The following is a 13,161-nucleotide window of genomic DNA, read 5'->3' as shown; positions in this document are numbered from 1 at the left end:
CATGTGGGCTTGGATGAATATGTTTTCTATGGTATTTTTGATCAAATTTATTTCTATTCAGAGGTTAGGCTTGGTACTAAGGTAGGACGAATGATTGGATATAAAAAAAATCAGAATAATAAATAGATCAAAATATTTAATAAATGGTATATAGTTATGTGGGTAACAATTAAGTGTTTGTTGAACTCAAGTTTACGCATCGAACATATAAAAAAATACAAATACAATCTTTGTGCGGTCATCGTACTCAATCTCACTAAGAAATATCGAACTTCCACGTTATCCGGTGAAGTATACGTATGTAGATTTCCGGTACATTCTGATTGAGTCAATTATAAAAGGCAAATGAACTATTTAACAATGGCGTAAAATTCTGGCAATCTGTTCATCGCATCATCATAAATGTAGTGAGTTTTTAATTGGTTTTTATAGAGATTTCATAGACGTTTGGACTTCGTAGAAGGTCACAGCCAGGTAAGAATTTATATTTTAACTCAGGACCACTGATAACAATTCATGACACGTAAATTTATATTATTGTTGCACATTTTTGAAGATTTTTTTTCAGGTTCTTAATCTAGATATTAAAGCTTTGCATGCAAATTAAACACAAGCCACTCAAATTTTTCATTTTAAAAGTTTTCAAAGATATCTTGCTGTTAAAAAAAGTCTTAGCTATGCCCGAAGTAAAATAAACTTATAAGAAATTGAGTTAACGTAAAACGTTTGAGACATGAGATGAGATGAGACCACACCTTTTTCTAAGAAAAATTCTTCATTTTCTAGTTAGTGTTCCTCAATAATAAAAATATCTGATTCTAATTGCAAACGCATTCCCACAATGCTTGGTAATTAAGATAGTTACCCCTTAAAATTCTAGCTATAGGCCCTACAAAATAACATTTTACAAGAAGGGAAATGAGGAGAAATGCCATTCATGTTTATAAGACGCCAAGCATTTTATTAGCAGGGAGTGGGGCTGGGGTTTTATTTGAAAAAAAATCCAAATTGAGAATTTTTTTTTAATCAGCCATGAAAAAAATATATATTTCCCCCACCGTTTCTTAAAAATGTAAGTGTCCAAGTATTATGTTTAACTCTGGGTACTGATGAAAAACTGAAAAACAAGTGCGAAAAAAATTTCTCACTCGACAAAAATAATCCTACCCCCCCCCCCCTCCCCCGTCCCCAAAAAAAAACTCTTTGTCTACTTCCGATAAAATATTGTTTCTATCCAACACACAAGAGCTAGTAGTGCCTTACACAAAACACGTTAGTATTACACTTGTCCTGTATTTATACTGTGAATAAAGCGTACATGATTTAGTACATCATTTTAAACCTTTATTGGTATTATGAACATTTTAATCCTTGACATCGTTGTGTAGTACTTGAAACTGACTGGATAACATCAGTGATCACACTGGTACAACCAAGGACAAAATAAATCAACTTTAACTGACCGGCGACAAAATAAGGGTAATGCCATATTAATAATTTAATGGCTGTTTTAGTATAATGCAAGTGTACTTTAGGATAAAATGTACAGTCTGTAAAATTAAATGGCAGACTGAACTTTAAAAATCGCGTTGATTTGAATCTGATTAAATTTGAATTTTTAGAGTACCTTTTTGTAGATTGTTGTGCATATCTCATATTGAGGCTTGTCAGCAAAATTCTCAAGATAAAATTTCTCATTTAACACTCTCCAACTTGTCAAGCATATTTGTATGTTAAGAATTTATAGACACCAGTGATAGGGATTAGACGGGGTCATGTGCCATTTATCACATTCAATCTGAAAATGGTCCGTTTTCAAAATGTCAATCCCATTCAATGAGACATTGTAAAATTTTGGAAAAACAAAGTTGCCTACGCAATACATTATGATGAACGAAACAAACTATAATAGCACCAACTGTGTTGTTGTAAGTTCCGTCTTGTGGATTACTTATAAAGCCTAACATCATGCTGTGTCAGTGCACCCGGATGTCCCGTTTTGGATATTCCTCTAGAAAACTACAAAGGGTGACTGTGGGTGAGGTTTCTGTGTCATTTCCAACACAGTTTGATAAAAATATTGTAAAAATAATTCAGTGCATTTACAGTTTGATCCTGAACTTTGTGAATTTCTTCAAGTTCAAGATCGGTCTAATGCCAGAAGGCACACACGGGTACACGTTATTTTACCTGTATGTAAGTAAATTTAGGGACTTGCGGCATTTTTTACCTTGAAGGAGAGGTGCGAATAATTTCTTAGTACACTTCACATGCCCCAATTAAGTGATGGAGCTATTAAGTGTTGTCATTTTTTTGTTTCGTTATTTTTTTTTATTGATGTGTTAAATTTCGTATGTGCATGAAGACTTATTGTGAATAGTCTGCTGCTGAATCTGAGCTCCTTTCTAGTAGTATTTTCGGTGTTTCGCTGCTTGAATCGTTTTCTCATAGATTTTTCCGCCACATCTGTGTTTTACTTCCGTTTATATTATCTTTCCCATATATACACGTACATATTCCATGGTGTTTGATTTGGAGTGGCATCTTGACCATTTTAACCTTGTTTTACCGGGTCTGTATGAAGACGGAAATGTTTCGATACAACTTACATGCTATACACATTTATCTCTCTGATTTTATACTTGTGTCAATAAGATTTGATGATGGCACTGCGTGTGTAAATTTTTTTCCGATGTGAAGTCCTTCAATTCAAACTGAACCCATGGTAAAAACTTCTTGACAGACCAAAGAGTTTTTAAATTCCTTTATATCAGGGTCATGTACTTTTTTGTTAACATTCGAACAAAATTAACACGCTAAAGGGATTTTGAAAAAAAACTTTAAATTGACATAATTGCTACATATCGTACATTGATAATGAATTATGTTCAATTTATGCGAATGTGTCCTGTTGTCAAGTGGACTGGGGTATTGGTTCAGATAGGGTCGATAGTTGTACCAGTTAATGCATGGGCATTACGTCGGCCTGGTGTTGGGTACCGTATCTGTATATAATGTAAACCTGCCAAGTTGGAAATGCATATCTGTAATAGGTGGAAGTCTAACACAAGTACCGTGTAAACACACCTCTTTGTGTTTACGTTTTCCGGTGATAAATGTAAAGGAAACTGCTTAGAACGAGGAAGTTTTATTTATCGATTGTTAGGGAAGTCATCTTCATCCCAGCGAAGTTGGTTGAACAGAAAATACTTGCGACTAGTCGTTCTTGTAATTCAGGTCAGTTTTCCTGTTTTAGTTTGTGATAATAACAAAAAAGTAAGTTTTGATTTTTTTTTTCAAATTTACTAAAATATCCATAAACATGCCTTACGTGTATTTAGTATTTTCTTTCTCTCATTCTAATCGTCTTAATTTCCTAAATTTAAAACAGTTTTTGAATAGGATTGATTCGGGGCAAATAATAGTGCATTGTTCATTCTTATTTGGAGTTTATTAATTAAGCCTATAAATTGTATATATGCTACAAACAATGTATTTCTTAATAGTTTTTTTCCTGCACACAAATGATTGAGAAAAATACACAATGAACAGTAGCATAAATATTGCTACGTAAAGCAAAAGCAGGAAGTGCAATGTTAAGCCATTGCTTTTTATGCCATTTTGCTATATCCCAGAAAATAAAATGATAAATTTGCTTGTAATTTGATTTTTACCACTTTTATCTTCATACCACTTTTCATCTAGAGACGAAACCTTCTACGGATCTCTGGTACGAAGGTAATTTTGTCAGGTGTCTGTAGTTTGTGATAGTTATCGTACAGGCCTTCAATCGTCTCTGACAGCAATTGCTATTTATAAAAGATCCACATGGTTTTCACACAGTGTTGTCATATTGTTCTTGTAAACCGCCACTGGCATAGCCGGTTTCAATGTGGACCCTAAGAGGCTCACACATTATACTAAAAAAGCTTAATTGATTAAATAAAAAAAATTGGAAACCAGGGGAACGCCCACCAAGCCCCCCTTTTTCGGAATGTCTTGAATTGTCTACCTGCGTTTAGTTAAGACCAAGAAATCAGACAGGTAGCTGAAACATTCAGACAGACGGTTCAGTCTATCAATTTCCTTATGACTGTTTATGAAAATGTGCAATCGATGTAAAAATGTACTTGAAGAAGGACCTAAATGCCCAATATTATATATTTAGACGCAGATGTTTGATCGAATAATTCTATGCTTTTTGAGAACCTAAGTAGCACTCCACTTAAGAATCATGCAAAATGTGATACATGGTTGGAAAGCCTACATATTTTTTTTTTGATATCTTGTTTAAAATGCTTTAGTAAACAGAAATTAACATTTGGTTTTTCTTATAGCCCGTGCTCATAGGAGATAAAAATTGTATAGAATGCACTGTAGAATTCAAAAGTAAGGGAAATAACTCTGTAAATGACACTCAAATACAATAGAATCTATTGGATTTTCAATGTTGATTATCTCCTAAGATCAGGCAGATTTGAATGAATAATAACACATTTCATAATATAGACCCATAAACCAACCTAATTACAAAAATAAAAATATGTAGCCTTTTTTTGGGGTGTATCACATTTTTCAGATTTTGCATGATTCTTAGCTGGAGTGCTACTTAAGATGTTTGATATGATCTGATAATGAAGCGTTACGTAGCCCATTCTTTGTTTTCAGTATACTTACATTTTAAAATTCTGTTTTTTTTTCTTGTCTTTTCAGAACAATGATCGAAGAGATTCTAATAGGAATTTTTGTCGTAGTTTTAGTTCTTTACATCTTCCGAACAAAAGAAAATCTAAAAAATCTTCCACCAGGACCAAAGGGAACACTGTGGTATGGTATACCAATTGATATTCAGAATATGCATTTAGACTTCACAAAATGGTGGAAACAATATGGCGATGTTTTTGAAGTGAAAATATACGGACGACGAATCTTGGTTTTGAATAGCCCTGAGACGATTCGGAAAGCTTTTGCTACGGAGGAGTATGCTGCAACCTTAAACCATAGACCTTCTAATTTCATTGGTTACAAAATTTGTAACCAGTACAGATGTGTCTTGTTACGAAAATACGATCAGATGTTCAAGGACATGAAGAAAGAAATGACCGAATCAATGGACGCGCACGGTTTCAAATCCAAGTTCTTCCGGGAAAAAGTTTCAGATATTCTGCAAAAAGAAGTTTTGAAAGATTTGACTGATTTGAATGGTCGTCCGATTGAACCAATTAACGTTCTGCGCCCATCATTCTGCAAAATGATAGGTATCTTGGTAAGCTGTGTACACATTTCAAGACCATGCTTTGGTTTATCACTGTTGAAAAGAAGTTAGAGCTTATTAAGTATCTGCCTTTGTAAGAATCATGCAAAATCTAAAAAATGTGATACACCCCAAAAAAGACAACATATTTTTATTTTTGTAATTAAGTTGTTTTGTGGGTCTTTATTATGAAATGTGTTATTATTCATTCAAATCTGCCTGCTCTTAGGCGATAATCAACATCGAAAGTCCAATAGATTCTATTGTATTTGAGAATCATTTACAGAGTTATCTCCCTTACTTCTGAATTCTACAGTGCATTCTATACAATTTTTATCTCCTATGAGCACAGATTATATATAAAAAAAACAAATGTTTAATTCTGTTTACTAAAGCATTTTAAATAAGGTATCAAAAATAAAAAAAATATGTAGTTTTTCCAACCATGTATCACAATTTGCATGATTCTTAGCTGGAGTGATAGTGAATTATCATTTGGAAGGAAAATGAATTGATGCATCAATATTTATTTGAAATTTAAATGAAAAGAATAAATCTCTAATTTCTTTATATTTCTATTTTAGTTAAAAACAAATTAACAGATAACTTGTATTTATGCCATATTTCAACATTTCCGGATAACGTGTCTTAAATTGCAAAATCTGTCATTAAAGTGTGGACCAGAGGAAGAGCCGGGATTTCAGGCTTACCGGTATGAGGCGTAAATATAATTAAGTACCATTCTGTGTAAGAATCAGGCAATGTGTGGCACATCAAATTTTTCAATTTGGTCTTTTTTTTCCTCAGATATATTCAATACATCTAGAAAACAACTGAAAAGTTATTTAAATATATCATGAAGCATCTGTGACGGAGGTATTTTTTCACTGCATATATATGGAAAAAGTGTGGGATGGTTATTTCTGGAGGTTATCGGGTATAAATACTTGGTTAATAAAATCTGTGTTTTTTCCTTCATGTACCACACTATATACACATTTTACCTGATTATTATACACAGAAGTACTTAAATGCACAGCAAAGGGAGGTGAGAACATTTTTCTTGAAATGAAACTTTTTTTATGAAAAATTAAGATTTCATGAAAAAAAAACTTTTCCACCAATGTCAGGGGAGGAGGCATATATGAATCCGCACCTGATACCACCGTCCAATGTACATGTACATGATCTTTGAAAGCATCATATCCATCTAACAAAACTCAAATATTGATTTCAGTTTGCGGCATGTTGTTCCCAAAAACTACTCAGTTACATCGACAGTTTTGACTCTTATGGCGACGAGATGATCAAACCTCACATACATGCAGTATACAAAAAGTTTCCATGGATACGATGGATTCCTTTCAATTTCTACAATCGGTTGTATACTGTGGTGAAGAAATTGAAGAAAAAGCTAATGAAGACGTTATTATTTGAATTGAGGGTAAGCGGAGATTTGAGAATCGAAATAATTTATAACGAAAAGTTGATTTTTTTTATTGGACGATACTTACTATTAACTTGATCCGTCTGGGCTCGTCAATTTACACACAATATAAGCTTGCATCAACAAAGACGGTGTTCTTAAAAGATATTTGGGTCGAATACCAATCTGTTTTTATTGAAATTTTCAACTTTTTTTTCTTTCAAATTCTTACCAAATACATATATAAGTTGCTGGAACTTGAATTTTTAAGGAAAGTCTTAATTTTTGGAAGGCCTAAGAATGAAACTAAATTTGACTTGAGCCTTCATTTTTGTTCGTTTTTCTTATCTTTTATTTGTATCTAAATTTTTGAATAGGCTTCCTATGACAAGACAGAAATCAGATGTATGATTCATCACCTGTTTCGTGCACAAGAACTGCAAAAACTACAAACGGGAAAGCCTTGGTTGACCGACGACCACATACATGGAATAGCTATGGACCTGATCAATACCTGTAAGTTGATTATTTTGTCAAACATTTGCTTAACATTTTTGTTTCTCTCCAACAATTTAAACATTTTCATTATAAACAAAGCTTCCACTGTGACAATACCAGGGGCGTAGCTAGGCCTGTTTTAGTTGTACGCAAAATTAAGGCGAGGGGTCTTGGGGGGGGGGAGTACAAAATTCCGGAATTGATGGTTTTGATATCGCGAATTACTTTATGGTGTATATTGGAGTATCATTATGTATTAAAAAGGATTTGTCATTGCATAAAACCTTTATTTCATCTTTAAAACGTATGTTTTTATTTTTGTTACTTTTTCCGAAAGTACGCAACTGCGTATTTGCGTATAGGCAGCTACGCCCCTGAATACATCACACAGTGCTTTGACGAAGCACCGAATTAGATATCACACGCTATCAAAATGATGCAACCGGAAAGGTAATATTTGACATTTAAAAATATAATTTAAGGTTCAGCTAAAGTCAATATGTATGACATTCTCAATGAAATAGTTTTACTGATACATTCAAACATAGCTAAATACATCTTTATTTGTATTTAATACACAAGCACAAGCAGGTCAAATTTAGAAGAAAAAAATGTTTTTATGATTTCTATATGACACTGACAACACAAGTATAGATAACATATATTAGAATAATTTTACAGCTGTCAAAAGCAAGATTTGAAGTCTGACATTCATGTAGTCCAGTGCCTAAATATATTATGCAGTGCAAGCTAGCATCATTTTCTTTAAAAAAAAAAAAAGCCGTTTCTTTAAATTAAGATGAATTGAGACATTTAATGCCATGACCCGGCTAAATGCCAACATCGATAAACGTCAAACATTAACATTTTCATTCAAATCTGGCAATTTGTCACAAAGTATTGCTAGCTTGCACTTCATTAGATATGTAAACTTAGCATATTTGTATTTCTGAACAAAAATCTGATCTGGTAAATCTGTTACATTTATTTTGAAATTTGATGTTTACACTTCTGTTGTTAGCAAAATATGACTGTAGTATCATGTTATGTGAAGGAAGGAAACATGCATATATGTAGAATATTGTATAAAGAAGCATTAAACCAAGGTTACAGTTACATAAATCATTCTCAATACCTTGATTAAAATTATCGTGAAATCTTAATGTCCTAGATTATGACTTTAGCAGAACCTTAAAACTTAAACGTAACACGGGAAGAAGGTTGAAATTTATACCTATTGATAAACTTTTAAATGTTTATTTGTTTTAGCCGTATTGACGACGAAATCAGTGCTGTCAGGGTTTATATTCCTTCTTTTGCATTTCCCGGAAATGCAACAGAAAATACAGGACGAAATTGACCGTGTTATTGGCCAGGACCGCATCCCGGAACTGACAGACAGAAAGAAAATGCCATTTGTCCAAGCCTGCTTCTATGAATGCCTGAGGTACCAGTCCCATCTTCCACTTACAGCTCCGCACTACAACAGGGAGAAAGTTGACATATTTGGCTATACAATACCACCACATACAATTGTAAGTGAATATAATAATTCAGGTATTATTTAGTGGTATTGGTTTAAACTTTCTGCCATTTGGCAAGTTGGAAAATCTTTAGCTTTGCTTTGATCGTCACTCTGAAAATATAATTTATTGAAATATGGTTTTGGAAACTTAGTAGTAGTTAAATACGACTGTTTAGTACTTGGTTTCTTCGGTGGAAGCTTACTCTACCGGATGGATGCACCGTACTCCCGGTTTTTGGCGGAGTCCTTGTTGTTCTTCTGTGAGAAATCTTTTATGGTCAATCTATGACCTTTAGGGGACGACCATTAGGTTCTGAGAGGGGACCTGGCAAATTTTGTGGGATCAGAATATTTATTTTCAACCACATCAGGGAAACATTATTTATTTTCATTTCATTGTATGAAGTATCTGGAATGAGTTCAGAAAATATTTATTTTCTAGATGTAGGCCAGACTGTTTATTTTCAACTTTTTCAGGGCAAGAATTTTTCTTACAACGAACTGCCAGGCCTCCCTCCTCATAATCAAATGGTTGTCCTCTAATGGCGTTATGTCTGTTTTCCTTGTTTTAGTCTTTGATAACACCCTTCTTGTTCTTCATTCTAACCGTGGTCTCATATTCTCCTTAACACAACTTCCATATTCAATAAATACATTTTATTCATGTTTTAGTCGGATGAAAAGTTCAAGTTTTGAAAAACACATGTTCCTCCCCTTTTCGTCTACATTACTACAATAGAGTAAGAATACTTGTGGTTTTAAAACAGTGAATTTAGCCTCGCTTTGATATTTTAATCATTTTGCTACTGTTTTTACCAACAAAGTCTATCATCGTAATCCAACAACGGATGTTTTTACTTAATTGTTCCGCTCTTGATAAACATCAAGAATATCTTGACGACCATCATGGCGAAATGAGGATATATGCTGCACTTATTCGCTTAGTGCGTTTATGTTAGCCTTGCAACTTTTTTTTCGTTTTTTCGACAAAGACATCTTAGATTTATTTTAAAAGTTCTACTATTTGACCATACTGTATGCGCCGACTGCTTTAGATTTACAAATAATCATAGACTGTTTTACAAACCCAGTCACTTTATACATCGTCAAAATGCAATTACTATCTTAAAACTATCAGTCCGGTAAACATCGCACTTACTAAAACTGTCTGAAAACTTCTGCATGTAGAGTGAATAATCATGCGCTATTTTTTTTTTAAATTCAGCCATCATACCGGCATATGAACTATCTACCAACATACAAACAAACACGCAAATATTTAACAATTTGTCTGGGCTCACTGCCTTAAATATAAGACCGTGTTGGGAAAGATGCTATGTTCCTAGCACGTTAAAGAACCCTACTGTGGTATTCTCCCGGAGTAGGAACCACAGGGCTCCGCCACAGGAGGCTAAATTGCCCGACCCTTCCCACCTCTCCCTATTTCCAGTGGCAATCAAAATTTGTCGACCCCATTGTCCTTGTTTCCCATCCCTTTTTCATTTCATCATATTTTCATGTTCATTTTATCCTCAATTTCATGTTCATCGTCTGAATATAGCTGAAATATTGCTGCTGGGACGTTAAACCCCAACAAACAAACAAACTTATATATAAGTCCTTGTATGAATCAGGCAAAACGATATCTGAAATGAAATCTTAAACATGCATGTCAAAACCCTACCAACTTACTTTCACTCCATTAGAAATGACCACTATGCCCATTGTATCACTGGATTTGCTTGGATTTTTTTCATTATTAAGTATCATTCTGTGTAAGAATCAGGCAATGGTTGGCACATAATTTTCCCCAATTTAGTCGTTTTTGCCAAAAATATATTCGCTACATCTAGAAAACAACCGAAAAGCTATTTAAAAAAATATTCCAAAACATCGGTGACATAGCTATTTTTGACTGCTTATTTTGGGAAAAAAGTCGGGAAAATTTTTCAATAATGCATTTCAACTATTTTTTTTTAAGAGCAAACTTTACTACACTTATTGTTGTTTGAGAGGTTATGAGTTAAAATACTTGGATAATGCAATAAAAATCTCCGTTTTTTTTCTTCATGTGCTGCATCTTATGCACATTTTGCCTGATTATTAGACAGAGAAGTATTTCAAAATGTTAGAAAGTGTGTTTTCAATAAAGTTTTCTGTCTCTAGAATGTTCATTTGCTGTAAAAAAAAATCCTGACTTTCTTTATTAATTGATATTGATGGTAAAACAAATTGTTGTGGATTATTTCTTGTCATGTTTCACCCACCAATTGCAAAAGGTGCGTTCGACCAATATATGATTCAAATCGTCAATAACTTACCCAACGTCATTAGCTTTTGTTGTCTTGTTTCTTTTCATGATTGCTGTTACATCAGGAGTGGATACCGGAGGGGTACGAGATCGAACACCTGTTTTATTTGCTACATGTACTTTTGTTCAAAATTTGGCCAAATACGAAGTAAGAGTAGTCTGAAACCCCGTGTTGGAACATTTTTATTAAGAAAACATTGTTAGATGTTGAAAATAATTTTTGATTTTGAATTATAGATTTTCGGGAATTTATTTGCCTGCCACCACGACGAGAAATTATGGGATGACCCATGGGAATATAGACCAGAGAGATTTTTGACCCCAGATGGGCAACTAATAGACTCAAACCATCCAAACATGAGAAAGTAAGTGAATTCTTCTTAATAAGACATGGTATATTTGATTTTGTTGAAAGGCGATGCTGAATTTTCGTTCGGGGCAGAATTTAGTTTTGTTTTTAGGCCAGGTTGTTCTTCCTCATATAATTAATACTTGGGCCAGAATAATTTCTTTATACAGATACTGACCAATTAATATTTTTGAACAAAAATAAGGGCCAAATTCGTGTTTTAAGCCCCCATTTTGAACCGACAGAATCCAAAGAACACAACTGATAAAAAAAAAAACATTAACAAAGCCAACGAAATCATAGAAGTGTAATTTATTACTAGTATTCCAGTATGAAATTTCTCAAGTAAAACAAAGGGAAGACAATTTAAATCAAGAATATGCTGAAGAAGAGTCGTTTTCTGTAATGAAACATATGAAAAAATGTAAAATGATTGGTTACCTCCCGCAGAAGTTCAATAACCGTCAGTGGATTAAAAAGTCGCGTTTGTGTTTAATCTCCGGGAAAGAGTGGGAAAAAAATTAACCACAACTTAAAAATTTTAAATTGTTCACATTGTGACATGATATATTTATTAATTTTTAAGCTTGATCGCTTTTGGTGTTGGCGAAAGAAGATGTGTTGGATATGAAATGGCTCTAGATAGAATGTTCCTATACACAACCCACATCCTACAGAAATTTTCGTACGTGGTTCCGAACGGAACTGACCTGAAGTCACATGATCCGCGTCAAATGCAGGCTGCATCGCCTGTAATTCTCCCGCAAAAGTACATGTGCAGGGTGGTTAAAAGAAAGAACACACAGACAATTAAAGAGGAGTGATTCATGGAACTACAACTTTTGCTTGAAGAACAAGAAGCAAATATGGTTTGCGTTGCGGATTGCGTTTGCATGCTTGCAGCGGTGGATCCAAAGGGGAGGGGGTTCGGAGGTGGGGTGACCCCATTTATTTCGTAGAAAATGTTTGACTATGCAAGTTTACCAAATAATAGTCTGGACCCCCATTTTAAGTTCATGGATTTGAACAACCGCTTTTTAAAGATACATTCTGGATCTGCCCCAGGATTTTAAAATATCAATTCGAACGTGAAGAGATTGAGATTTTATGCAGCTTTTCGTGACTTTTTATGTTGTGCAATACTTGAGTGTAGATGATTACTTTGCCATTTTTTTCTTAATTGTAGTTACTTTTAATTTAATGTTAACTTAATTTTGCAAGTCTGAATAAAGTTTTTGTATATAATAAATCTTTTCAATTTTGTGGTAGTCAGTCTAAGATGGAATAAATGGTCTATACGTATAGAAAGAAATCAGACAAACCCTATGATATGGGTGGCACAGAGTACATTTTATCCTGTTCATTCTGTTTTCCTGTTGATTAATGTTATATCCATTATGAAAGCAGGAAGAACATGGATTTCTGTATCAAAAGAGGAAGACTAAGAATAGATTTTCAAAGATCATTAATATGTACATTATGAACAGTACAAAGAGTTAATAATTATTTTATTTCAAAGTTTTTAATACATGTACGTAATTTATTTCATTCTTATCATTTTAGTGTATTGAAAACAAACACTTAAAGTAAAACTCTAACTAAGAATTATGCAAAATGGAAAGCCAATATATTTTTATCTTTGATATTTTGTTTAAAATTTTATATTAATTGGAAATTAACATGTGGTTGCTCATATAACCTATGTTCATATGAGATATAAATTATAGAGAATGTACAATAGAATTCAACATAAACGGAGATAACTCTGTACATGTAAATGACACTGAAACACAATAGA

General features: G+C 33.5%; 1 protein-coding gene across 3 annotated transcripts; it reads left to right on the top strand.

The window, feature by feature from the left end:
• The first annotated feature begins 314 nt into the window (after positions 1 to 314).
• On the top strand, positions 315 to 12,612 carry LOC148617211 (cytochrome P450 1A1-like). 3 transcript variants are annotated; one of them, XM_088584688.1, is made up of 7 exons: positions 315 to 474; positions 4,714 to 5,266; positions 6,492 to 6,698; positions 7,058 to 7,196; positions 8,448 to 8,713; positions 11,252 to 11,379; positions 11,950 to 12,612. In XM_088584688.1, exons 2-7 carry the CDS (start codon positions 4,718 to 4,720, stop codon positions 12,185 to 12,187), a joined length of 1,527 nt encoding a protein of 508 aa, XP_088440814.1. In that variant the 5' UTR covers positions 315 to 474; positions 4,714 to 4,717; the 3' UTR covers positions 12,188 to 12,612. The 3 variants fall into 3 exon arrangements, with proteins under 3 accessions (XP_088440814.1, XP_088440815.1, XP_088440816.1); XM_088584689.1 differs by lacking the exon at positions 315 to 474 and adding an exon at positions 3,112 to 3,237; XM_088584690.1 differs by lacking the exon at positions 315 to 474 and adding an exon at positions 3,157 to 3,276.
• Positions 12,613 to 13,161: the final 549 nt, after the last annotated feature.

The sequence above is a fragment of the Perna viridis genome, chromosome 5, assembly GCF_037379345.1.
Source record: "Perna viridis isolate PV_CMFRI_1.1 ecotype Kerala chromosome 5, ASM3737934v1, whole genome shotgun sequence".
NCBI classification, from domain to species: Eukaryota; Metazoa; Mollusca; class Bivalvia; order Mytilida; family Mytilidae; genus Perna; species Perna viridis.
This window is presented reverse-complemented; position numbering and strand designations above follow the sequence as displayed.